A 24,712-nucleotide genomic window follows, 5' to 3' on the forward strand; every position below is an offset into this window, starting at 1 on the left:
GTTATAATTTAATGTGGTTATTACATCTACTGTTAATGTGTAACACACGGCATCTTATGGCTAAGCACTGCATTTTAATCTAATAATAGTAGCTATAATATTCTGAAATGTGCTTCATGAATCAAAGCCATCATGTGTTCACTGAGGGCTTGGATTAGCACTTCATGAGATCTAGATCTATTACAGCTTGTTGGAAGAGGAAAAAGGAAGACCGGAAAGCTTTTAAGGCGCTAAAAAAAAAAAAAGACAAAAACAGACAATCATTTGGGAAGAATTCCTTTTCCTCGCTCAGTGGCTCCTGTGGAGGACTGCTGGCGGCCTCCTACGTTTACTGAAGGAATTTTAATGGAGCAGTAAGTGCCCACTTCTGGTGACACAGCAGGCTCTACTCCAAAGAGGCTACCAAGGGGCCGGGCTGACACTTTCTAATTCATCAGAGAAGCAGAAAATAGGAAACCCGAAAGCCACAAAAGGCTTTTCATGGATTCTATAAAGAAGGATGGGGATTCAGAATAAGCTTATGGAGCTGAACTCAGCAAAAACGTGGTGCCATTCTCTACTAAACAGAGAAATGATACTCCCCTTACAGTGGCCGAAATACAACAGGACCTCAATGGCAACCAGAGCACACACGTATGAGTTAAACTGGAAATTCCCTGTATTTTTAGGCTAAAATCTACTAATTCATTTTTACCACACACTAATCTTTTTGCAGTGGGAGTTTCCAAATTAGCTTCATTAAACATTTACTAGGCAGTCACTCTGTGACAAGCACTCCATGGAGAGAGTACAAAGGTAAATGACATACTTCCCGTTGCCACACATACCAAACCGTACCACGCACACCAAACCGTACCACACACGTGCTGATACAATGATGTGAGATGCTTGGGGCATATGAAAGAGGGAACAATGGGGACTCAGGAAAGCTTGATAAAGAAAACGACAGCTTAGATGGGATCAAGAGGGCAGGAAGATGACAAGAGCACAAGACAAGAAGGGCAGGACAGGCAAAGAGAACCCTAAATAACACCAAAGCTGTGAGAGAGCCTACTCCGAGAATGGGGTAACTTCAGTGTGACTGGAACACAGCACATGTTTGGAAGGCATGAAAAGAGAGGAGGCTGTAGAGACAGTGGGTGATACGGCTGAACAAGTGGGGAAGGATCAGAGGTTCAAAAGGTACAAAAATGGGGATTAAAGATCTCATGAAAAGCAGGTCTTCCATTGGACCTTGAAAAATGGTAAAATTTGCCAACTCCCCAATATAAGAACTGTTTTGAATCCCATGGAGAAAACACCATAGAATTTAATGTGCTTTCATATCCAGTAAGAGAAAACCGAACAGAAACTAATCAATACAACAAGTCAAAACACGCCAAAGGACAAAATGCACCTACACCACTCCAGGCCCCTGGAAAATGCTATGACTTCAGTTCAAAGAGAGTGTAACAACAGTAATAAAAAAAAAGTCCACTATCTGCAGTGTTGACTGCAGAACACAACCCTCCTCTGAATATCTCACCTTCTAGAACGGTGATCTCCAATCTGGTACCCAGGAGCCTTGTGTGGCTAGTAAAATTAACTTAAATAAAATCAAAAAAAATTTTTAAATTTGATTCCTTAGTTGCACTACCTTTATTCCATGTACTCAATAGCTACATGTGACTAGTGGCTACCACACTGGACGGTGGAGATACAGAATATTTCCCTCACTGTAGAAAATTCTATTGGTCAGTGCTGTCCTGGAGTCACCACTACAGGAGGACTAGGAGAAAAATCCTTAAGGGCCAAAAATCACATTACAAACTTCTTTGAGATCCTGAGATCACTTAGCACTGAACTGGGGATGCACATGTGTATTCAATAAATGTTTGTCAAACTGAACTTTCATATAAAAGAATGAATTATGGAAATGAAGTAATTGTACATATTCCACTGTAGGCAAAGCTAACTATTCCCTAACTCTATTAATAGATTCCACAATTGAAGCTTTGTACCAGAGTTCTAAAAGTAACTACACAGTATACAACTACAGGTGAGTTCGGCAAGATGGATACAGCCAATTTATAAAGAAGATGTGGTGTGTACACACACACACACACACACACACACACACACACACACAATGGATACTACTCAGTCATAAAAAGGAATGGAATTCTGCCATTTGCAACAACATGGGTGGACTTGGAGGGCGTTATGCTAAATGAAATAAGTCAGAGAAGGACAAATACTGCATGATATCACTTATATGTGGAATCTAAAAAATACAACAAACTAATAAATATAACAAAAAGGAAACAGACTCACAGGTATAGAGAAAAAACTAGTGGTTATGAGTGAGGAGAGAGCAGGGGGAGGGGAATATAAAGGTAATGGATTAAGAGGTACTAACTATTAGGTATAAAATAAATAAGCTACAAAGATATATTATATAGCACTGGGAATATAGCCAATATTTAATAATAACTATAAATAGAGTATAACCTTTAAAAATTGTCAATCACTATTTTTTGCCTTATATTACATAATATTATACATCAACTATATCGCAAAAAAAATTAAAAATTAAGTCAATGTATGGAAATATAAGGCAAACAAACAAACAAAAAACACATAAAAACAAAAAAAAGATTAGGTGTAGCTCACTTATCACAACAGATGTCTTCCAAAATAGTTACTAGAAAACTGAATGACATTTTACACTTTGAAAGTGAAGCTTACCATTTAAAGGAATCCTGTGGAAACCAATCTATAAAGAGGATTATCATCTCTAAATTGATCTAGTTAGAATATCAGGAATAGCTACTGTCTTTGACCTAAAAAAGTGCCAATTCTATGTTGCTACAAATAGTCATAAAAAGTTAAATTCCATGGAGCAAAGGCTGACCAACAAGAGGGAGGTTTCAGTGAGTACATGCTTCCTCCTTCCTCTCCCAGGATGAACTCTCCTGAGACTCATACATACTTAATGGGTCCAGACAAATTTTATTCATAAGAATTTCAATGAGGAAAGGGAAAAGGGATTAAAATTCAATAGAAAATGGACAAGAGAACTGAATAGGAACTTCACTAAAGAGGACCTCTCCTGAGATAAGTCCATCTCATTAGTAATCAGGAAAATGCAAATCAAAATCACAAAAAGCTGTCACTAAACACTTAAGAGAATTGGTAAAATTTAGAAAACCACCCATGCCAAGGTGCTGGATTGGAGCAAATGGCAATCCCAGACACTGCTGTTGAGAGTGCAACGGGTAAAACCCCTTTAGAAAATGATTTGGGATTATCGACTGAGGTGGAACGTACACATTTATCTAATAATGCAGACTTCCAGGGCTAGGTAGGTCCACGCCAGAGAGAAAGGTCTGCACATGTGCACTAGAAACACATACAGAATGATGATGCAGCATTATTTTTAGTAACCAAAACTGAAAACAAACCAATGTCAGTCAACATTAGAAAGGATAAACTGGAATATATGCATATAGCAATAAATTTCTATACAGCAGTAACAATGAGTCAACTACAACACATATAATAGCATGGACGGACCTCACAAACATAATATTGAGTGTAACTATTTCCATAAAGTACAAAAACGGGGAAAATTAAACTATCATACTGGGAGGGGTGTGATAGCTTTTAAAGTTGTTTTAACACAAGAACAAAACGCACATGGATCTAGTTATTGGGATGAGTCAGGATCTCTGGAAGGAGAGAGAAGAGTTAGAAGGGCGTGAGGGGACCTGCGGAAGGCCTGCCATGAGCTATTTCTTCATCTATGTGATGGTTTCATGGATGTTTTCTTTATGATACTTTATGATACCTGGACATCTTTGTTTTGTGTATTTTTCTATATGTTATATTTCACACACAAAAAAAGTTTAAAAGAACAGTCTTCACACACACACACACACACAAAGGCGACTGTTTCATTCCTCTCACAACCACCTTTCAAACTCCTCCCTCTCACCCTGACTCACCTCTTGTAGCACTTTACTCATCAATGGTGACACACTGATACTCTCTACTCCTTCTGGATGGATTTGGAAATTCACTCTTTGATAAAGAATCTGAAAAAAGAACAATTGTTTTAAAATTTGCCTCATTTTACAATGTAGCCTTGAAATTTAAAAAGTACTCTTTTGAGGAAAAAAAAAAAAACAACACTATTTCCTAACGACTGCTTTGTGGTAACAGGCTTACTATGGGACTTCATGAACACCTTCACAAGGATGCAACCACAGTTTCAGGATCAGAATCAAGTGTGAAAAACCTGATATACGAAAATGTGATTTCCAGAATCTCTTCACGTATTTAACAGCATTTAACAGTACTGTATTTCCAAACCAGAGCACCATCTCCCCTGACACAGATTTAGCCTGTGAATTTTAGGAAATTCAGCTTCTCTCTAACCAAAGCCCATATCCTGCCATTTCCAGAGGACTTCTAAGCGGATGGTGCCATCACTGGTTTTAATTCATATGGTTTCAAATATATTGTACAGGACCACTTCTTATATATTTTATTCTTGACAGCACGAACTTTCCCCATTATATTCAATAATTTATTTCCTAATATACTTTCTTTTTTTCTCATACCTGTACCCTTTCTTCTTTACTGTAATAAAGCCAACAACACTAATTTATATCCTAACATCTTCGAATCCCTTTTCATATAAGTGACAGACTATTTTCTTCCATAAATTAAAATTTTCACAGCGCTGAAAAAAAAAGAGCACAAATCCCAAATCCACAGACTCAACAAAATACTTCGTACAGTTCAGGGGCACTTACTTTATTGGGAACACTTACTTCTGTCTTCAGAGAGCTGCTGGCAGCCAAAAGAAGTTCAATGCTGCTAGGAGGGCAATGTGTCAAAGCAAAAGCTATGAGCTCTTGACGAGTGGCCAAGTCCTGGTAACCTGCTGATTGTCCTAACTGGCTACAAACGTCCCAACTTTTAGAATAACCTGGAAAAAGGGCAAGAAAAAACAAACTGATTTTCACTAGAAGAAAAAATCCTTAATCTAACATGAGAAACGGCTTTCTGCTTAGGTCTTATGTTACCAAAGCAAAGTCAGTCATTAGTGATGCATATTATTATATAAGCAGAAGCACATACAGATCTGAAACTAGAAAAGAAAGATTAGGTGAGTTTATTGGCTAGAAAGTTCAGTGCTGCTCCAGACAAATTCTTCTAATAAACTATGTTAAATTTTAGATTACCTGACAACGCTACAAATAATCTACTGAGCTTTGACGTTGAGTAAAAGACTGGGTATCTGAATTCAGAAAGACTTGAGGGTATGGCCCAAGCACCTGTGTGAGCTTGAGAAAGTTCCAAGTATCATACACACATCCTTCAGCACTAAAAGACAATAATAATAATAATTCCTCCTTCATTGGCTTGTTAGAAGAACTGAACAATCTTTATTTAAAAACAACCTGTATTTAAAAGCTGTATTTATACACTGCAAAGCCTAGATAAAGAGAAATGATTATAGAGAGCTACACAGAATCATTCACTTTATAGAGATCCAAGGACAGTGCCAAAAATACAGTCAGCCCCTGAAACCAGCAGAGTTTTATCCTATGCAAGCTTATACTGTGAATTCTTAAAATGCACTTTTATTCTTATCTGAAGGCATTCCAGTTAGAAAGTAGGCCTTTTTTCTAAATATACAGAGTCAAAATTAATCCAGGTACCATCCTTATAGGAATAAAATTATTACAAAGCTCTCCAAGTGAGCGGTAATAAATTAAGACAACAATGATTATCCAGAATGCCATAATTATTCTGAACTTAACGTTGCAAAATCACCAGGTTAATATTACAGAACACAGTTCTTTCACGAAACCAGTTTTCTAATGCTGCAGTTATAAAGCGTTAAGCTTTTTCCCAGAGTTTTCAACATTTTCATAGATGTATTGCCAGACTCTCTCCTTGACAAAACTTGATTCAGGCTTCTCTGAGCCCTCTTCTCAAGGAGGCCTATACCTTGGCCCAGTCCCTGCTGAACCTGTATAACCCAGTTTTATCAAGAATCCTGCCAAGTCAGTCCGGAGAGAATCTCTCACCCTTGGTATCTGACCACCCTGGCCTGCCATCAGCAAGAATCCTGTTAAGTCGGTTTAGTACCAATCCCCCTACTCTCGATGTCCCATCCCTATCACTTTTCACCCATTGTTGACCCCCTCGACCTGCTCCTCAGTGGTAAATTCCCAGCTGCCTTTTCTGTATTTGGAGTTGAACCTGTTCTCTCCCCGCCTTGCAAAATTCATGAATAAAGTCTTCCTTACCATTTGTAACAAGTGTCAGAATATTTTTTTTTCTTTTGACAGTATACATACAGAAAGTATACATATCATCAGTGCACAGCCCCAAGAGTTACCATGAAGTGAAGCACTACATTCATAACCACTCACTAGGAATGCACAGACAATGGGGTAAACAGATGTGCCTGAGTTTTCACACAGTCAGACACAGCTACAAAAAGCAGATCATTTAGCACAGAGCCTGTAATAAGACAACATCACTTCCTACCCCTCTGGGAAATGTATTCTTTAACAGAGAAATTATTCCACAATAAAACCTGCTTATCCTCCAGAGATTTGAGTTATAATTTCAATATGGAAAATTTTAGGGTTGCAAACTACTTCCCAATTACTCAACATTAATTTGAAAAGCATTATGCTATCTCTTAAAAAAATTAAAGAATAGAAATACTGACAATTTAGTCACAAATTATAGATACTTCAAATTTTTTACATTTTCTTTTATATGACAAATACATAAAAAGGCATTAAAATATTTTTAAATTGTTATTAAAATTATGAGCCTGTTTTTAATATGGAATGGAAAGCAACCATATCTCAGATAAAATATAACCCTTGAGCCCATTAAAGTATTTATATTAATATACAAGCGCATGGAATACATGCTTATCAGTACTCACAAAACATTTCTCAAGGCTTATGAACACAATGTGGTTGGCTTACCGATTAGGCCAACTGATTTCAAAACAGACCTCTTCCATTATTCACCATGTAAAGAGGACATGAGCAAAGTGTTTAGTATCTACTTCACCTGTGGCCATCAGCTCCTGACAATGCACATTGGCAGCTTTGTAGTCATGGAAACGAAGTGCTTGCTCTACTAGAAGGATTAGAACCTGTCCACGTCTTTCTTCTGGGTCTTCACCTGTAAACACATGCAAATGACTTACTGATTTGGGCAGTATCAATTGATAGAGGAGCTCCTTAACACTATCTTTCTAAATTAATTCCAAAATAAAAAACAGAGATTAGACTGATTTTTATAAGATTATAGGAGAAAAGGTCATGGCCAATTAGAACTTCCAATCTATTTATTAATCATAGAATTCTCTCTCAGTCTCCTAAGTGATCAATGATTAATATCAGCCTCAGACTGAAAGTAAATTGGTACAACCACTATGGAGAACAGTATGGAGGCTCCTTAAAAAACTAAAAATAGAACTACCATATGATCCAGCAATCCCACTCCTGGGCATATATCCAGAGAAAACCATAATCTGAAAGGATACATGCGCCCCCGTTGTTCACTGCAGCACTATTTACAATAGCCAGGACATGGAAGCAACTTAAATGTCCATCAAAAGAGGAATGGATAAAGAAGATGTGGTACACATATACAATGGAATATTACTCAGCCATAATAAAGAATGAAATAATGCCACTTGCAGCAACATGGATGGACCTAGAGATTATCATACTTAGTGAAGTCAGACACAGAAAAACAAATATCATATGATATCACTCATATGTGGAATCTAATTTTTAAAAACAAGGAAACAAAAGAACTCATTTACAAAACAGAAACAGACTTACAGATATCGAAAACAAACTTATGGTTACCAAAGGGGAAACATGGTACGGGACGGATAAATCAGAAGCCTGGGATAAACACAAACACAGTAACTACTATATATAAGATAGATAACCAACAAGGACCTACTGTATAGCACAAGGAACTCTACTCGATACTCTGTGACAACCTATATGAGAAAAGAATCTGAAAAAGAATGAATATATGTACATGTATAACTCAATCACTTTGCTGCACACGCGAAACTACCACAACACTGTAAATCAGCTATACCCTAATGATACATGTATATGTATGTATGTATGTATGTATTCACCACCAGACCAGCCATTCCAATCTAAGTGGGTAGAGGAAAAGTTTTCCTCCCAATAGGGGATTTAAATATTTTTCCTATTTATTTAAAAATGTTACCCTTTGAATGTTCTAATTATAATTAATAAATGACAAATAAAAGGGGAAAAAACTTAAGCACAAAGTAAAATGGACTTAAATTTTATAGTTTCATTGTGATAAAGTTAATTTGTACATCAGGCAATCTGAGCAGGTGGTTAAAAGGAAAAACATAAGCAAAAATAGGCTTGAAAAGACTGATGTCTAGAAAAATCCTACAAACAAAACAAAATTCACCAGGAGAACAGCCAGGAGTATAGCCAGACTAGAAATCTATTAAAGAAAATGATCCAGATGTTTAGTCTGAAGAAAATACTAATGGTAGCCTGACAAAGCCTTGAGTATATGAAATATAATTTAAACTTTGTCCACAAATTCTTTGATACTCCCTTCTAAAGATGGAGCTTAATGCTTCTCCCCTTGAATGGGGGCTGACTAGTGATTTACTTCTAACAAACAGAACATGCTGTAAACGACAGTGTGTGACTTACAAGATTGGTCATAAAAAGCATTATGGAATCCGCCCTGCTCTCTCACAGATCAACTGCTCTAGGAGAAACCCAGGAATTGCCATGTTAAAAGGACACTCAGGAAGCCCTATGGAGAGCTCCACGGGGCAAGGAGCTGAGGCCTCTCACCACCAGCCAGGGAGCAATGGAGGCCTTTTCCAACAGCTATGGAAGCCAGCTCAGGAGCAGATCACCCAGGCCCAGTCAACTTAACTATTTCCCTTGAACTTGGGAGGGCCTGTGTGACTGCTTCTGTGAATGAGACACAATGGAAATGAAGCTACCCAAATTCCAGAGCTAAATTATAGAAAAAATGACATGAAGTTTTGCTGGTTTCTGTTGGGATGCTGACTCTGGGATCCCTCAGCCACGTAGGAAATCTGGGTAGTCTGAGAACACCATAAGGAAAGACAATAAGGAGAAACCACAGAGAAGAGAAAGCCCTAGCTACTCCATTCCCCGGCTTCTTAAAAAATCTTCTCAGCCCAGATGCCAGACATGTGAATAAAGCAGGCTTTGAGATGAGCCCATCCCTAGCTGCTATATCTGACTGCAATTTCATAAAAGACCCTGAACTGCCCAGTCAACCACCAGAACTGGGAGAAATAAAAAGACGTGACTGTTGTTATTTTAAGCTACTAAGTTTGGGGGTGGTTTGTAAAGCAGCAATAAATAACTATAACATTCTATAAGCTTCAGATACATGTCACCTGCCTGTGATCCCTTCCTTAATACCACTCCACCCCCAGCAAAATATTAGAATTGCCTTTCTTCAAGTTCTATAACATTTGTTTACAGAAGCCATGTGCTACCATCACACCCCACGATGCAGCATAATTCACTGCTTCCGCAGACCTCTAAGATTCTAAATCCCCAGAGGGCAACAGGTGTGTAACAGAACCCTGTATCCAAAGTACCTGACAAAGTGATATTACTTTAGCTCTCTCAGGCCTCTATTTCCCCATCTGTAAAATGTGGCTAGTAAGAGGCTGTTGTGCACAGCAAAAGAGCTAGTACGTTAAAAGGGCACAGAAGGGAACTGGCACACAGCAGTCACGGGTACGTATTAGCTATTATGTGTACTCAGGGGGCTCACAATAAAAACACTATGTTGAATGAAATGTAGATACTAGTCTTATTTTTTAATGATACTGCACTGAAGTTATAATACAGATTCCACATTAAAGTTTGTGAAATAGAGGTGGCCAAGTTGAGATGGTTCCAAATACGAGAACTAAAATAGCTGCAAGGAAGAAAAGCAGTCTGAACACCATGTGGTCCATATAAATGTGCTCTGCAGGACTGAAGAAGAATGTTCATACCATTATAAATGCAGGTTTGCCAAGATCACTGATCTTCCCGTTTCTATGTCAACGCCACAAAGACAAAAACGGAAATTAATCCTAGTGGGCAGGTACATGGAAGATGCAGACGGCATCCCTGACTGCTTCATTCGTTTCTATGAACTGGATCCTTGTGAAATTCTTCCCTGATGATCAGAGTGCTTCAAAGTTTACAAAGTGCTTCTATATGCATTAACTCGTGTGGGTCTCTTATAATCTGGCAGGTGAAGCAAGGGGGGTGTCATTCCTATTTTCCAGGTGCAGAAACTGAAGCTTGAGTCATTTAGCAAATGAACGGGACAGTCAGGAGTGGACCAGTCTTCTGACTCCACACCCAATTTCTCCGCAGCCATCTGAGATGCCTCACGATGGATGCCTGGCCCCAGTCACAGTGTCAGCACCCTTCCCAGGCTGCTGCAAGTCCAAAGGTGAAGATGCTAGTGTTATGCTTTTGGATAGGCTAGAGAAGGACAACTGACACAATAAAATTTACTAAAACTACAGGCCTTAAGAAGAGGAGTTCTACACATAAAAATTTTAAAACATTAATAAGTGCGTCCACTAAATATACTAAATATATATTTTTTAAAGCTCAAAATAAACAAAAATCCTCTTTACTTTTTTTTAAGCTAAAAATGGAATTTATCTCAATTTAAGTAAAAGAATTCTGGGGTTAGAAGTCTCTTTAGGCAGGATTAGACCCAGAGGCATGTAGGATATCATTGGGGTATTTTCTTTCTCTCTCTCAAATGGATTTATTTTCAGAAAACTGATCAGATAAATGACTGCCAGCATCCCCAAGGTTGTATCCTTATGACTTTCATTTGGAAAGGAAGAAAGAGCCTCTGTCTTCCTGTGTTTATATATCAAGCATCAGGAAAGATTTTGATTGGTTCTGTTTGAGTCACATGGTCATCCCTGAACTGGCTGGTGGATAGAATATTGTGGCCAACAACTGTGGCAAAGCATCTTGATTGGCAAGTCTCCCGGGATCACATGGGCTGGGAGATGGATGGTGCCCCAAAGGAAGACCACTTAGCAAACAGACAGACACGTGTAGTACAGATAACTAGTGTTTCAAGTCAGCAGGGGGTTCGTGTTTATTCTTTTAGTTGAAACGGGAAGGTAACTGTCACAAAATTGTGCTGGATCCATTTGAAAAATTTAAGCTGCACATTTAAAATCTGTTTAAGAAGATGAGAACCCACTTGACGATGTCCATCAGGTGGGATACATATTGGATAAGTCAAAAATACAAAAGAAAAGTATTAAAAGATTGGTAAGCAGAATAGTGCAAAACATGAAGTGCAGAGTCAGAAAGACTTTTCTTGAAAGCCATGGTCTGCTATTTAACCCTGCTGAGCAAGATACTTAACTTCTCTGATCTTCAATTTCCCTCGTAAAATAGGAAGAATATATCATCAACACCACCATTTAACAGAAAATGAAATAACACATGTGAAAACCTGACCAAATAGTAAAGGCATACGTTTTTCTACGAAATAATTCAGGATCAAAAATATCACACCAAATGTCAACATTGAAGCTGAACTGGTACGGCTGGCTGGTCCTCCTTTTCAGTTTTCTGGTTATGAATGGTAACCCTGACTTCTGTTTCTGACCTCGAAACCACTTCGTGGCACCCCAAATAAGCCTGCCCTCGTTTGAAGAACAGAAGGTCCAAGCAGCCCAATACAGGTACACAGTTTTATAACACACCAACCCTTTCTAGGAAAGACAAATCCTTGCCCAAAAGCAGCTGCTCTGACACCTAGAAGCACATATTCCAACGTTTGCCTAGGTGATGTCGAGAATAACACAGATCCGTACTCTGCAGTTTAGCATTCAAAACTTACCTGCTACCCTCAGCAGCTCAGCCAGGCCCAGCAGTTTGGTAGATTGCTTGTAGCACATCGGAGACTGGCAAATACACTCCTTGATGAGGCCGATCCGATCAGAGCACAGTCGCACTACAAAGAAAGACATACTGTAGACTTGTGACCAGGGACATAACACTTTGTTATGGCAACCAAACAAAATGAAAACTGTGTTAACCCCCAGATCAATAAGAATTAAGTAAAAGACACATTTTTTAAAAAACAGTAAAGTTACTGTTGCTTCTGAATAAATAATGTAGAGCATGGATCTTTTCTTTATCACCAAACTTCTGAAACACAGCAAATGAACTGGCATTCTGAAGCTAAGAAAAAGTGTCACCTTTTCAAGTGCCAGGTCAGGACTTAGGGAAAATTTTAAAGAAGGTGGTATCTGTCTTTGAAAACTTCACATACTTCCTGGTACACCAGTCTCGCCACCTTACCTCAACCCCCTAAAATCCAGTCCGTGTTCCAAATATCCATCTTCTACATCCACCACATCATACCAGTTTGGAGGGCAGGAGTCCTCAAAGCGCTCACTGATCCAATTTATTAACCTTTCTCTAAAAACAGTCCCAATCCTCTCACTTAAGCTAGATGTTAGGAAAATAAAACATGTCTGATCACACTAATTCACACTATGAGGTAATTAAGCACACTTAGAGGGGGGGAAAAAAAAAACTTGAGTTAAAGAGTATTATATATATGCTAGGAAGAAATGGTATCTATTCAGGATAGAGGTGTTAACTTTTAAGAAACATGGCACTACCTGGGAAGCTGGGACCCAGTAAATACAACAATAACAATTATCATGATAGTAGTTGACATGAAATGAGTATGACCTATGCCCTAGGCACTGTTGTAGGTGCTTTATGTGTGTTAATCCTACAAGGCAGAACCTAACAAGACAGGTACTATTATCCACAGGGGAAGAAACTGAGGTGCAGAAAGATTAAGTACTTTGGCTAAGGTCACTGAAAGTGATGGGACCTGAATTCAATCCAGCTCCTTAAATATTTTTCACACCTTCATTCTTTTATCCATTCCTAAATCCATGGCTATATAACATACATCCTATTTTCCCCCAAAACTTCTTCTAGGTAGGTGGGAGGGGGCCCAGGGATTGTGGATATAAAGGAGAAAGGTAGTAGTTTTTCTTTGGAATAGGCTTTTTTTTGGGGGGGGGGGGGGGTGGGGAGTAAGTTTTTATTATGATTAAATTTCATACTCACAGAAAGCTTGCAAGAATGGTACAAAGAACTCCTCTACAGTTTTTTCCAAGATCAACCAATTGTTAATCATTTGCTCCATTCACACTTGCAATCATGCATGCCCTTCCACCCTCCCCCCAAACACATGCATATATACACATAAACATATGTATCTACACACATCTATTTTTCCTGAACCATTTGCAAATATCATGTCTCTTTACCCATAAATACTTTGGTGTGTATTGGGCTATTTCAAGATAGCTATTCATGCAAGTGCTAGTACAGTAATCCTGGGGTGGCCTTTACTCTAAAATATAAGGTAGATGTAGACTTCAGTTACTTCACAATCAGGACGGCTCATATCTAATCTGAGTATAGCTTCCGCAGACTGTATTGTTTTCATGTCACAAATACCCACCTCACTAACTTTCAGGTTGGCCATGTGACTTCCATGGCAATGAAATGTGAGTGGAAGTGACATATGCCACTTCTAAGCAAATGCTTAAGAGTCATCATCATGGGATTCCTGATCTTTTGCCTCTGCTGCTACAATGCCAGGTTTAAACTTATCATATCACAATGAGATTTTTGAGTTGTTTTTTTTTTTTTTTTTTTTACTATAGGACAGTCTAACAAAAACTAACTGATACGATATACTTCAAACTTTTTCATAACTTTTCTCAATCAAAAAATTGGGTTTTTTACCTCGACAGCTGCTGTTTTATGTGTTTTTCTCCTAGTATATATATCTTTAAGAAAATGTGTATCACTACTTCGACATTTCAGATTCAGTAACGATGAGAAAGGTACTTTCTACGTATTTCTAACCTGATTTTCAAAACAACACTTACAGATATTATCATCATTCTGTGCACCTAAAAGCCCGGGTTTTCACAGATGCTTCAACGGCCTTGTTTGATGAATTCTCATATTCTTCTTAGAGAAACTCTAGGTTTAGAACTCTAATAAGCTGATTTCCTTACTGTTAGCACTCTTTCTAGCCCAATAAAATTAGGGGGGAAACTGAAACTACACATGGCAATGGGTCGTCATTTTCTCTAAACTCCCTTTTACTGGAACGCTCAAGTCTGGTTTTTTGCTTGTTGCCCTAAGCGTGGTGTATTACTAAGATTTCAAGTACGCTAAATACTCAGCCATATTCCCCAATTTCTATTTTTGCTTTTATCCAATAGCCTCACTGCTGTATTGTTATTGAAAAATAGGACAGAGGGCGGAATCTATTGCTAATGGACTCAATGACCAAAAGTACTCTTTAGTTAAAAACCTAAAAGGGAACATTAGTGAACTAATGAAAAATAAGTTAATAATAGTGCAAGACTACATAGAAAACTCACCTTGCAAAGGCAGAATCTTTACCCCAAATTCTTCGAGGCACCCCAGGGCTTGGATAAGATCTAGCTCCTCTTGAATGGCAGCGGGTCTATCTGTTATCAGCTGTAAGCAGCACCTAGGAGAAATTCATTTTTAAGAAGGAAAAGTAACATATGTTCAGCTAAGTTGCCTTTCTATGATCAACAACATAGAGATCCAACACATTTATCAAAAACCAACTTCCTTCCAGGTATTCTGCTAGAGGCTTTCTGATATCTTATTTAATCCTCACAGCAAGCCTGTGAGACAGGCAAATATCACCATCTGCTTTTTAAGGAAGCCAGAATTGAAGCTCAGAGGTGAAGCAATTTGCGCAGAGTTATGCTGATAGTACGTAAGGTAGCACAGTATAAAGCAAGATACGTTAGCTCTGGGTTTAGTGCTCTGTTTACTGTTGACTCAAAAGATAATGATCATGTAAAAAGGATTTAAAAAAACAGAAGGAATACAGTTAATTTCCAGCTATTCTTTTAAGGAAAACAGAAATGTCTTGATTCGGTCACAATTTTGTCTCTCAAAGGAAAAGGAATAACCTAAGAAACTGCACAAGAGACATTTTTCTGATCAGAAACAATCAGTTGGTGATGTAGTACTGAGATAAATACAGATGAAAGTGATTTGATAATCTATGAATTTGTGATACCTATGGAGTATTTTAAGCAAATTTTTTTAAATTCAGAGAAAGTATACTTAATAAATACTGTAGTTAACAATAAACCTATTTTCTGAAAGGTGCATGGAGAGGAACAGTGGGGCATGAGACTAGAAAGACAGGTAGAGATCAGGCCATGAAGAGCTAACAATGCTAAAATCATGGACCATCACATGAAAATATCTAGGCCCCAGGATCTACCTACATGATCAAGCGACAGATATAGGCCTAGCTCGCTCTTGCAAAATTTGGGGATTTAAATCAGATGAACACGGACACATACTTACTACTGGTTCAAGGATAAACAGTATACAACCTATTTGTGGCATCTACCAAAATTCTAACTGCACTTTGAACCCAGAAATCCCAGTTCTAGGAATTTATACTAGAGATAGGCTCTCACATGCCCAGACATAATTATAGATGCTCACTACCACAGTCTTTTTAAAATAAAATACACTAAATCAGGAACTAATTAAATAAATTGTATAAAAGTCAAGCAATGGAATAGTCTACAACCATCAAAAAGGAATAAAACAAACCTATATGTATTCACATGGAAAAACCACAATATAGATAATATAGATCGTAAGTGAATAAAACAAGACACAGAAAGATAGGTAAAAGTAGTATACACTTATTTGTGATTTAAGAAAGAAGGGGGTAACTTTTAATAAGGTATTCCGGAAGGATACACAGGAAACTGATTAAAAATATAACTGAGGGATAAAGTTATAGGAACTCGAATGAGGAGAAAGACATCTTCCGTATGTATCCTTTGTGTATTTTTAAATATTTTATCTTGTGGATGTACTGCTACCTCAATTTTAAAAAAAAACTAGTAAATAAATAGTAATTTAATCAATAAGAATGGATGAGCTATTTTCTATTTCAATAAAACTGTAAACAATTAAATACATCTGGGCTCACAGGTCTCAATCAGTTTGGTGACACATTATACACATATGACATCTTTTTTAAATTAAGGTGTGTCCTTGTAGGAGAAAAGGAGATGGATGAAAGGCAAATACTGCAAGTACTGTGTAGTTTAAGAAATGATCTCTAGAAGCATCTGTCAAAAAGATTTAGGTCAAACACAACTCCCAGTTGTTCTATCTTATATTTTCATCATCTGAAATAGAAATACTATCCCTTGGGAGAGAAGGAAAAAATTTACTAACTATTTTAAACAACTTTGTCAAGTTCAATAATATGGCTTGAGAAAACATGATTCTTTCTGTGATAAGATATCACTGGGGGAAAAAAGTTACCTTTAAGTTTTGCTAGAGTCGAAACAACTAGCAGTTATTTGAGGGGAAAAGTAACTCTAAACAACTACCACAATCTTTACATCAAAATAAATTCCAAATGGGCCTAAAATTTCCATGCAAAAATAAAACCACCAAAGTAGTAAAAAAACAATACGAAAAACTATTTTAATGGCCTTGGGAATTAAAGGTCTTTCAAAGGATGACACAAAAGACAGAAAAAAGAATAACAACCAAATTTTTTAAAAATTCACAATAGCCATTTGAAAGATAAATTGTATATTATAAAAACTTGGCAACACAGTTTAACCATTAAGAGAGGCAAAGGGCACGTGTCCCATATGCAAAAAAAGCTCCTAAGAATCAATAGTAAAAAGAGGAACACAAACTTTCCTGTACAACAGGCTAAGAGAGGAACAGGATTCAGAGTCCAGAAATTTCCACCTGGAAGGGACTTTTGAGCTTTATCATCTCATCAGAGCAGAAGCCATGTAAAAGATATAGACACAACCTAATGTGTTGAAATTTTCCAGAACTTGAATTTGCTGGCTACCACTTGAATCTCTTCCAATAGAAGAAAAGTTATAACCTTATAGATAATCATCTAGAATGACTGTGGGAAAGTGTGCTAGAGAAAAAGGGTCACAAGGAAGTTGATAAATACTTATGATGCAATTAAGTTTTCATTCTATATTCAAGCAATAAATAACAGTGTCCCATATAGTAAAGTCAATCTGTACTTGTGATAACATATTTTGTGAGGTAGAGAATAAAACCAACAATAAAGTTTGTATATTCTGACTTCCCTCCTCCCTCTTACAGAGAATACAGAGTTTCTCTACCTGGCCAGATCCATGCAGCTGTCAGTGAGGCTGGTAGAAGAATTGAAGTACTCTCTGCTGGCAGCCAAAACCAAGTCAATACTTTTTTCATAACTGACCCTGTACTGGGTTTTTCCTTTATGGGTTACACTAGTTGGTGGATTTATTGAACAAGCACTGCAGTGCATCATCTGCCCAGCCAGGTGGATATTTTCAAGGCGACTGGAACACAGAAGGCTCTCTGTAAATATCTGGGAAAAAGAAGAAACTGGAATTAGTGCTTAAAGAGGGAGGACTCAGTTCTTGACAAAATGGAGACTCTGATATCCAAGTGAAATAAATTTTAAAAAAATACATCCATCCTACAGGTAAAGGTTGCACAATATTTATGAATGTACTAAATGACAATGAAGCACACTTTAAAATGGTTAGTATTATGTTATGTGAATGTCACCTCAATAAAAAAATCCCTCTTTTAGGAAGAAGAAGAAATAATTTAACCGAACAAACCAATGGTAAGCAAAATATTTTAATGTGTTACAAAAAATATTTGAGTAAAATATCCAAAGTTCATACATATTAAAAACAGGATCCATTAGACATACTGTCCCACACTCTGCTTAAAGTATTTATAACATTTCAATTTTTTAAAAGAAAATCTTTGAATATGATACACATAATTAATGACTGTTTAAAGCATCTGAAGTCAGTCTCATAAACTAAACACCCAAGCTACAAATGTTCTTACACCTAGTCACTAGAATTACAATACACCACATAACATTTTTTTCTAATCTGCAATTTAAAAACTATTTAAATAAAACAAAAGCCACTGATGGAAGGCAGTTATGCAAATGTCATTGTATTTTACAAGGCAACTAACAGCATCAATTAACATAAAATTTATTCTATAATTGAGATTATCTACTTAATCCAAAAAAGTCCTATTAAAGAGCTCCCTTTAAACCCACACTAATAGCGTCAATGTATAAATAGCACAAGAACTTCCCCAAGAATGTTCTTTCCTATCATGCCACTGTTGGATGAGGATAACACAGAAAAAGAAGCAAGAGATAAAAAGTAGATTTCATGGAGAAGCAAGAGTTTCCTTATAATTAGGAAGGCTACCCAATTTTCATAGGACTCCCTTATTTTCACTTGTTTCTAGGCTTCTGGAGAAGACATTTTTAGACAGGCCTTTCCTAAAATGACTGATAAGGATAAAATTACTAATACCTACGAGAGATCTGCTATAAAATCCATATTGTGACCCAATTTTCATAGGACTCCCTTATTTTCACTTGTTTCTAGGCTTCTGGAGAAGACATTTTTAGACAGGCCTTTCCTAAAATGACTGATAAGGATAAAATTACTAATACCTACGAGAGATCTGCTATAAAATCCATATTGTGACAGAAAGCAAATTATCAGTGAGTAACCCTAATCGCTTATATGACAGGTGAAAATGGCTTGCTCCATGTGACCAAAATGACTTAGATGTAACAATTTCTCTATTCCTTTGGTTTATTCAGGTAAGCCATAAAGAGTCAATGCCCAATACTGAAAAATAAAATTCACTCACTCTAATATTTTAAAGGTTTTGCTGAAATGAACCATATAGATTTCTGCTCTACAGGCTGTATAGAAATCTTGCACCTTATCAAAATTATGCCAATGAGATTTAAAATTATTCTCCAATGACAGCAAAACTGAATACAGGGGCCACAGGTCAGTAAGACAATATAGCATAATTTAAACATCACTAAAATATTTTAAAATGTAAGTTTGCCAAATCTGTATTACCTTCTAGAATTGGTTCAGGACAGTTATAATATGCTTTCAAATGTTTTCTCAAAGGAGAAAGACTAACAGCGCGAAGTCATTAAAATATCAAAGCCTAATACAAAGGTGTTAAAATATAACTGAAACAATTTAATACGTCAAGTTGTTATGATAGACTCTACACAGGAGCGAGTTCAAGTGTAATATACTTCATGCTTATTTTTCAATCAGAATCAGAAAGTACCAGGAAATAACGCTACTCCCACTTGAAAACACTACTTCAAGCAGTGTTACTAATGACAGTAAGATTTCGGACCCCATGTGCATATAGATTATTTTCTCCTGAAACTGAATTTCAAGTTTTGCTTTAGATACAAAGGTGAAGTTACTGGCAGCTGTACGTGGTCTGAGAGTGTAATCATCAATATAAACTTTACACTCATCAAGCACATAAAAACCTGAAGTTCAAATATAAAACCACTCATTTCTCAACAGTCTATATTAGCGCTCTTCTGTTAAAACTACCTTAAATTAAAATACCAACCAATTTCACAAAACAGAGACCTATTTTATAACTCTCATTTTATCAACGGGTTATGCTTCGTGATGTCACAGCAGAGCAACACAAGAAATATTCCACACGATTCTGATCTGGCTTGTCTGACAGGCAAATTCAAACGGGAACCTCTTTGAAACTGTGTCTCATTAAAGATGGGTTAGCTGGATCATTTTTCCATACACAGCAAGAGTAACTTGGTGGTAATACACATACCTTCCAAAATAAGGATTAAATTCTCCTAAGTTACACTCCTAGTCAACTCACCATCCTTAAGTATCCTTTATGTTCCAGACACTATAATATGCCCTGGGGGAGCTGAGGATGAACATGATATGATAATGCCTACCTAGGAGCTAATGACCAAAGGGAAGAAACACACACAGAAACAAACAAGTCATCGCATTCGAAAGAAAGGCTGTAATAGAGACAAGTTATATCAAAGGACAAAGGAAGGCATCCTAGAGGGCATGATTAGTGAGCTGAATGCTAAAAGTTATCAGCAATTTTCAAATTTAAAAAAGAGGAATATATTCCAGGCAAAGGGAATAATGTGTACAAAGTCACAGAAACAGGAAACAGCATCGTGAGTGGAGGAATTCATGACAGATTTGGCACTGCTGGAGCACAGGGCACATGGCGGGGAGCGTCAGAGGCGAGAATGGACCAGGGTGGCTGGAATCTGCCCGTGGCTTTCTATGCCAGGCTAAGAAATACGGTTACTTTCTAACTGTAGCTATGGAACAAGCAGCGCATTTTAAGAAGGGGAGTGTCATGAAAAGGTCTGTTTTAGAAGAATACTCTCTTCCGTGTAAATGAGGAAGAGATAATGGAAGTAGGGAAACAAGTTTGGAGGATTACAACAATTTAGCAGAGATGAAGAGAGGACAGATTTGGAAGACTCTTCTCAGGCACATGAATCAAATTTTAGTGACCACCAAAACTATGGAAGAGAGAGGAGCCACGTACAATTCGGAGTTTTCCAGCTGAGAATTAACCCACTAAATAAATGGTGTTGCAATGAACAAAGAAGATAAGTTATGTATGAAAGTGCTCAAACTCTAAAGCACCACTCAATTACCAGCTGTTGAATATTATTCAATAATTCAATCCTATTACTTACAGTGAAACTTACGGTCATCATCTTGTATCCAATCAACAAAATGTAACAACCAAAATTACAAAATTAAAAGGAAATATTTACATATGCAGAGTTACCTCATAGCAAGTATCAGAGTCTAGACAGGTGTAAACATTCTGCTGCATAGTTAACATGTCTTGCAGCAACATTCTCCAATGCGACTCACTGACAGGAGGCTGCCTGGGGGTAAAAAAGAAAATAATTCATGAAGCTGCTCTCTCCAATTGGTCAAAAGGAAAAAAAATTGGTACCACTATTCTATATGCCACACAGCTCCCAGATGATCAAGAGAAATAGATCTCATTTGAATTTCCAGGACAAAAACTTTGATTAAAGATAGAGGGAGAAGTTGGGCGGCGACGCATCAATGCCAGAGATGTCGCCAGAGCGGCCTCTGCCATAGGCTGCCTAGACACAAAACTGATAATGGCAAAGGTAAACAAGCTATGAGTTTCTAAGGTAAAATAAAGCACACGGTAAAGTAAGATAAAGCAGCTGTGATATAGCAGAAAAAGCACTTGGAGACAGGAGAATGAGTTTCAAATTCCATCTTCATCACTCTGCAGTCGCCAGCAGGGTATGTTCTTAACTTCAACCACACATGCAGACCCAGAAGGCAACAGGGGCCACACCTGGCATGTCTGGAGGCGGGAAGCACAGCTGGCCAGCCGGGCAGCCCCAGTGGTTCCTCTCAGTGGGACTCCTTGCGGCAGTCCACAGAGCCTGGGATAGAGCACTGCGGGGGTTCTCTCCCATCCAGGCGACAGCCCAGGTGCCAGCCCAGGTACGACAAGCCCTGTACTGTACGGTAGCTGCAGTTCCTTTCTGGCTTAGGAAGAAGCTTCATTCCCCACAAAAGTCAGTACCTCTTTTTTTTTTTTTTTTAACATCTTTATTGGCGTATAACTGCTTTACAATGGTGTGTTAGTTTCTGCTGTATAACAAAGTGAATCAGCCATGCGTATACATATATCCCCATATCTCCTCCCTCTTGCGTCTCCCTCCTCCCACCCTCCCTACCCCACCCCTCTAGGTGGTCACAAAGCACCGAGCTGTTACCTTTTGTAACAATTCCATAGGCATAGTTTTCAGGGTCCCCTCAAGGATAAGCCAGTGACCACACATGGGAAAACCAAAGCTTCAAGCCCCTACCAGGTTTTCTAGTTCATTTACACAGTTCCTCTAGGAGCAATTTCCCAATCAGAGATGAAGTAGTGAGGCCTACACTATCTAGTTGATCAAATACCATTTCATGTTAGTATCCAGACTTACAGAGTTAGAGAATCAGTGGTTCAGATTCTCCTGCAACAGGGGAAACGGTTTTGTTAACAATGTCACAGAGAGTCACATATTAGCTGCGTGACTACATTTAGTATTCCTGAATTTCAGATTTCTCACTTAAAGAGAATCTCAAAGAATGCTAAGGAAGAGATGAGATTAATTTTGAAAAAACACAGACAATGAAACAAGATTTTTCCTGAGTATAAAAACAAGCTCAGTTACCTGTATGGATTTGAATAAATTTCTTAATTTCTTTGAGCTTCAGTTTCCTTTTTTGTATATTATGATAATTAACTTAAACTAGAATTCATGAAAAGACACTCCCCATATTTTTCTGGTACAAAGTAGTATTCAACAAGTGTGAATGAATGAATCTGGAAGTCACAAACACATCTGTTTGTTTTTCTGTAGTCACATACACAACCACTAATATTGTCTAGTAGGAGGGAGAATGTGTTGTAATTCTCTCTACCTCTCTCAAAAGTTCATCTTTGTTGAATATGTGTGAGTTTGGAATCATCATTTATGTTTATTTTCTAGTCTTGAAGTTCTACATAATCATGAATCTCATTGTTTGAAAAGGGTAGGTTTGGTTTTGTTTTCTGTTTGTCAAATACCAACTGGGTGTTCCTTTTCCACGCATCATTTTCTTTCTTATGCATTAAAAACAGGGCAAATAGACTGTGTTTAATAGTATTGCTATGGAAAAATTATGCATTTGGGATCTTTCCTGCAAAAATTCTAGTCTTCAGGAATTTTTTTCACCTAAAATTTTTAATAACCATATGCTTCATTTGCTTATAGCATTTTCTATTTGCTACACAAAATGAACAATTATTTCTATCTGATATGTAATAAAGCTTAAGAGAATACATTTTTTTTTCCAGCATACAAATACACAAAACAAACTGATATATTTGCAAGTCTTCAAGGATAATCCCTGAAGTGCTTCCATTATTTAGACTTCGGTACGTGAACTCTTTGGGTGGGCTTCAAAGAATTAAAGGACTCTTTCAAATTTGGCTCGCAGGCAGAAAAGTAGCAAAATGTTTGAAAAAGTGAGTGTCCATCTTGCACCAGCTTCATAAAATCAGACCTGGGCACTGTCTAGCTGAATTCAAGTTCTCGCAGCCCAGCTGTACTTCTAGAAGCCAGCAACACTGGGACAGATGGTATTAATGTTTTCTCACACATGGCTAGCCTTAAGTACAGGTTCTAATTAAAATAAATTATAAGACATTATTTCCAAAGGTCTTCTTAGAATACATGCAGTAAATAAGAACCAAGAGAAGAACCTGGAGGCACTATACAAGAGGTGTGCAAATTGACAGGGAAATACCTGAATACAAACATGATGTATTAGTTACAGCTTTGGAATGGAGGTGTGTTTTCCAGCGAGAAATAGTATTGCACTCAAGATAGTAAAACCTGATTTGTGACAGTCAGTGAAATCCGCCACCATTTAGAACATTGCATAAGAAAATTCGATAGGTGCTGAAGGCCAAGCCATAGTAGCATATATGAAATAATTAAGATTCATTTCAAGTTGACTACCTTGAAAAAAGAGGCCGTACTCTCTTACATATTCACAGTAAGTAGAATGCCATAAGTAGAAATTAACTGCAAGGACTTTAGAAGTATTTGAGGGATTCAGTGGAAAGACAGCAGGTAATCTAGCAGCAACAGTGAGGCTTTCTTACTGAAGAGTAGGTTCTTGACTAGAGCCAACATGATGGGAAATATTGACCCATCGTTTATAGCTATAAAGAAAGTTTAAGACTTAAAATTGTCAAAACCTTCTAAATTATTCATTTAATAATTACTGAGAGAGGGCCAATGATATGTAAGGTTCCAAATTAGATGTTTGGTGACTGTAACACTTGCCTTAGATAAGCTTATGATTTTGAAGGGAACATAAGGCACATAAATCAATAACTATAGTAAACTGTTGAAAGAGACAGAGATAAAGAGAGAATTTTAAGACTTCCTATAAATCTACAATTATTTTAAGAATTACTATAAATCTATAATAAATAATACAGGATGGTTATTAGAGGAATGATAGACAAACAGATCAATGGATCAAAATAAAGAACCCCAAAATAGGCCCCCATAATATGGAAAACTGATATTCAACAAAGATGCAAATGTAATTCAGTACAGAAAGGACAGTCTTTTCAACAAATGATGCTGGAATATTCAGATATTAAAAAAAAATAATCTATACCTTGAACAATAAACAAAAATGAACTTTCAAAATGGGCCATGAAACTGATTGTAAAATGTTAAGACTAAAAATTTTACTAAAAATGGCAGGAGGAAATCTTTGTGCCAAAAGTTTCTTAACATGACATCAAAAGCACAAAGAACAAATTGATAAACTGGACCTCATCAAAATTTATAAAGTATGCCCTTCAAAAGACACAGGTACGAGAATGAAAAGATAGGGCGTAGATAGGAGAAAATCTTTACAAAGCACATATCTAATAAAGGACTTGTATCCTGAATATATAAGAGAACTCTCAAAATCCGTAAAGAATACAAAAACCCAATTTTTAAAATGATCTAAGAAGATACACTGATGTCAAATAACCACATAAAAAGATGCTCAACG

At 37.2% G+C, this 24,712-nt stretch overlaps 1 protein-coding gene across 2 annotated transcripts in view; it reads right to left on the bottom strand.

Annotated features, from left to right (window-relative positions):
- NBAS (NBAS subunit of NRZ tethering complex) overlaps positions 1-24,712 on the bottom strand; it is a 340,101-nt gene that overhangs the window by 153,076 nt on the left and 162,313 nt on the right. For both annotated transcript variants that reach the window (XM_068564082.1, XM_068564081.1), the window contains 7 exons: positions 20,895-20,997; positions 17,360-17,589; positions 14,561-14,673; positions 11,971-12,084; positions 7,093-7,206; positions 4,818-4,975; positions 3,987-4,076 (listed from right to left, as the gene is read on the bottom strand). In XM_068564082.1, coding sequence (XP_068420183.1) covers positions 3,987-4,076; positions 4,818-4,975; positions 7,093-7,206; positions 11,971-12,084; positions 14,561-14,673; positions 17,360-17,589; positions 20,895-20,997 — 922 coding nt within the window. The remainder of the gene's footprint in view (positions 1-3,986; positions 4,077-4,817; positions 4,976-7,092; positions 7,207-11,970; positions 12,085-14,560; positions 14,674-17,359; positions 17,590-20,894; positions 20,998-24,712) is intronic.

The sequence above is a fragment of the Eschrichtius robustus genome, chromosome 15 (genome assembly GCF_028021215.1).
Source record: "Eschrichtius robustus isolate mEscRob2 chromosome 15, mEscRob2.pri, whole genome shotgun sequence".
In the NCBI taxonomy this organism is placed as follows: domain Eukaryota; kingdom Metazoa; phylum Chordata; class Mammalia; order Artiodactyla; family Eschrichtiidae; genus Eschrichtius; species Eschrichtius robustus.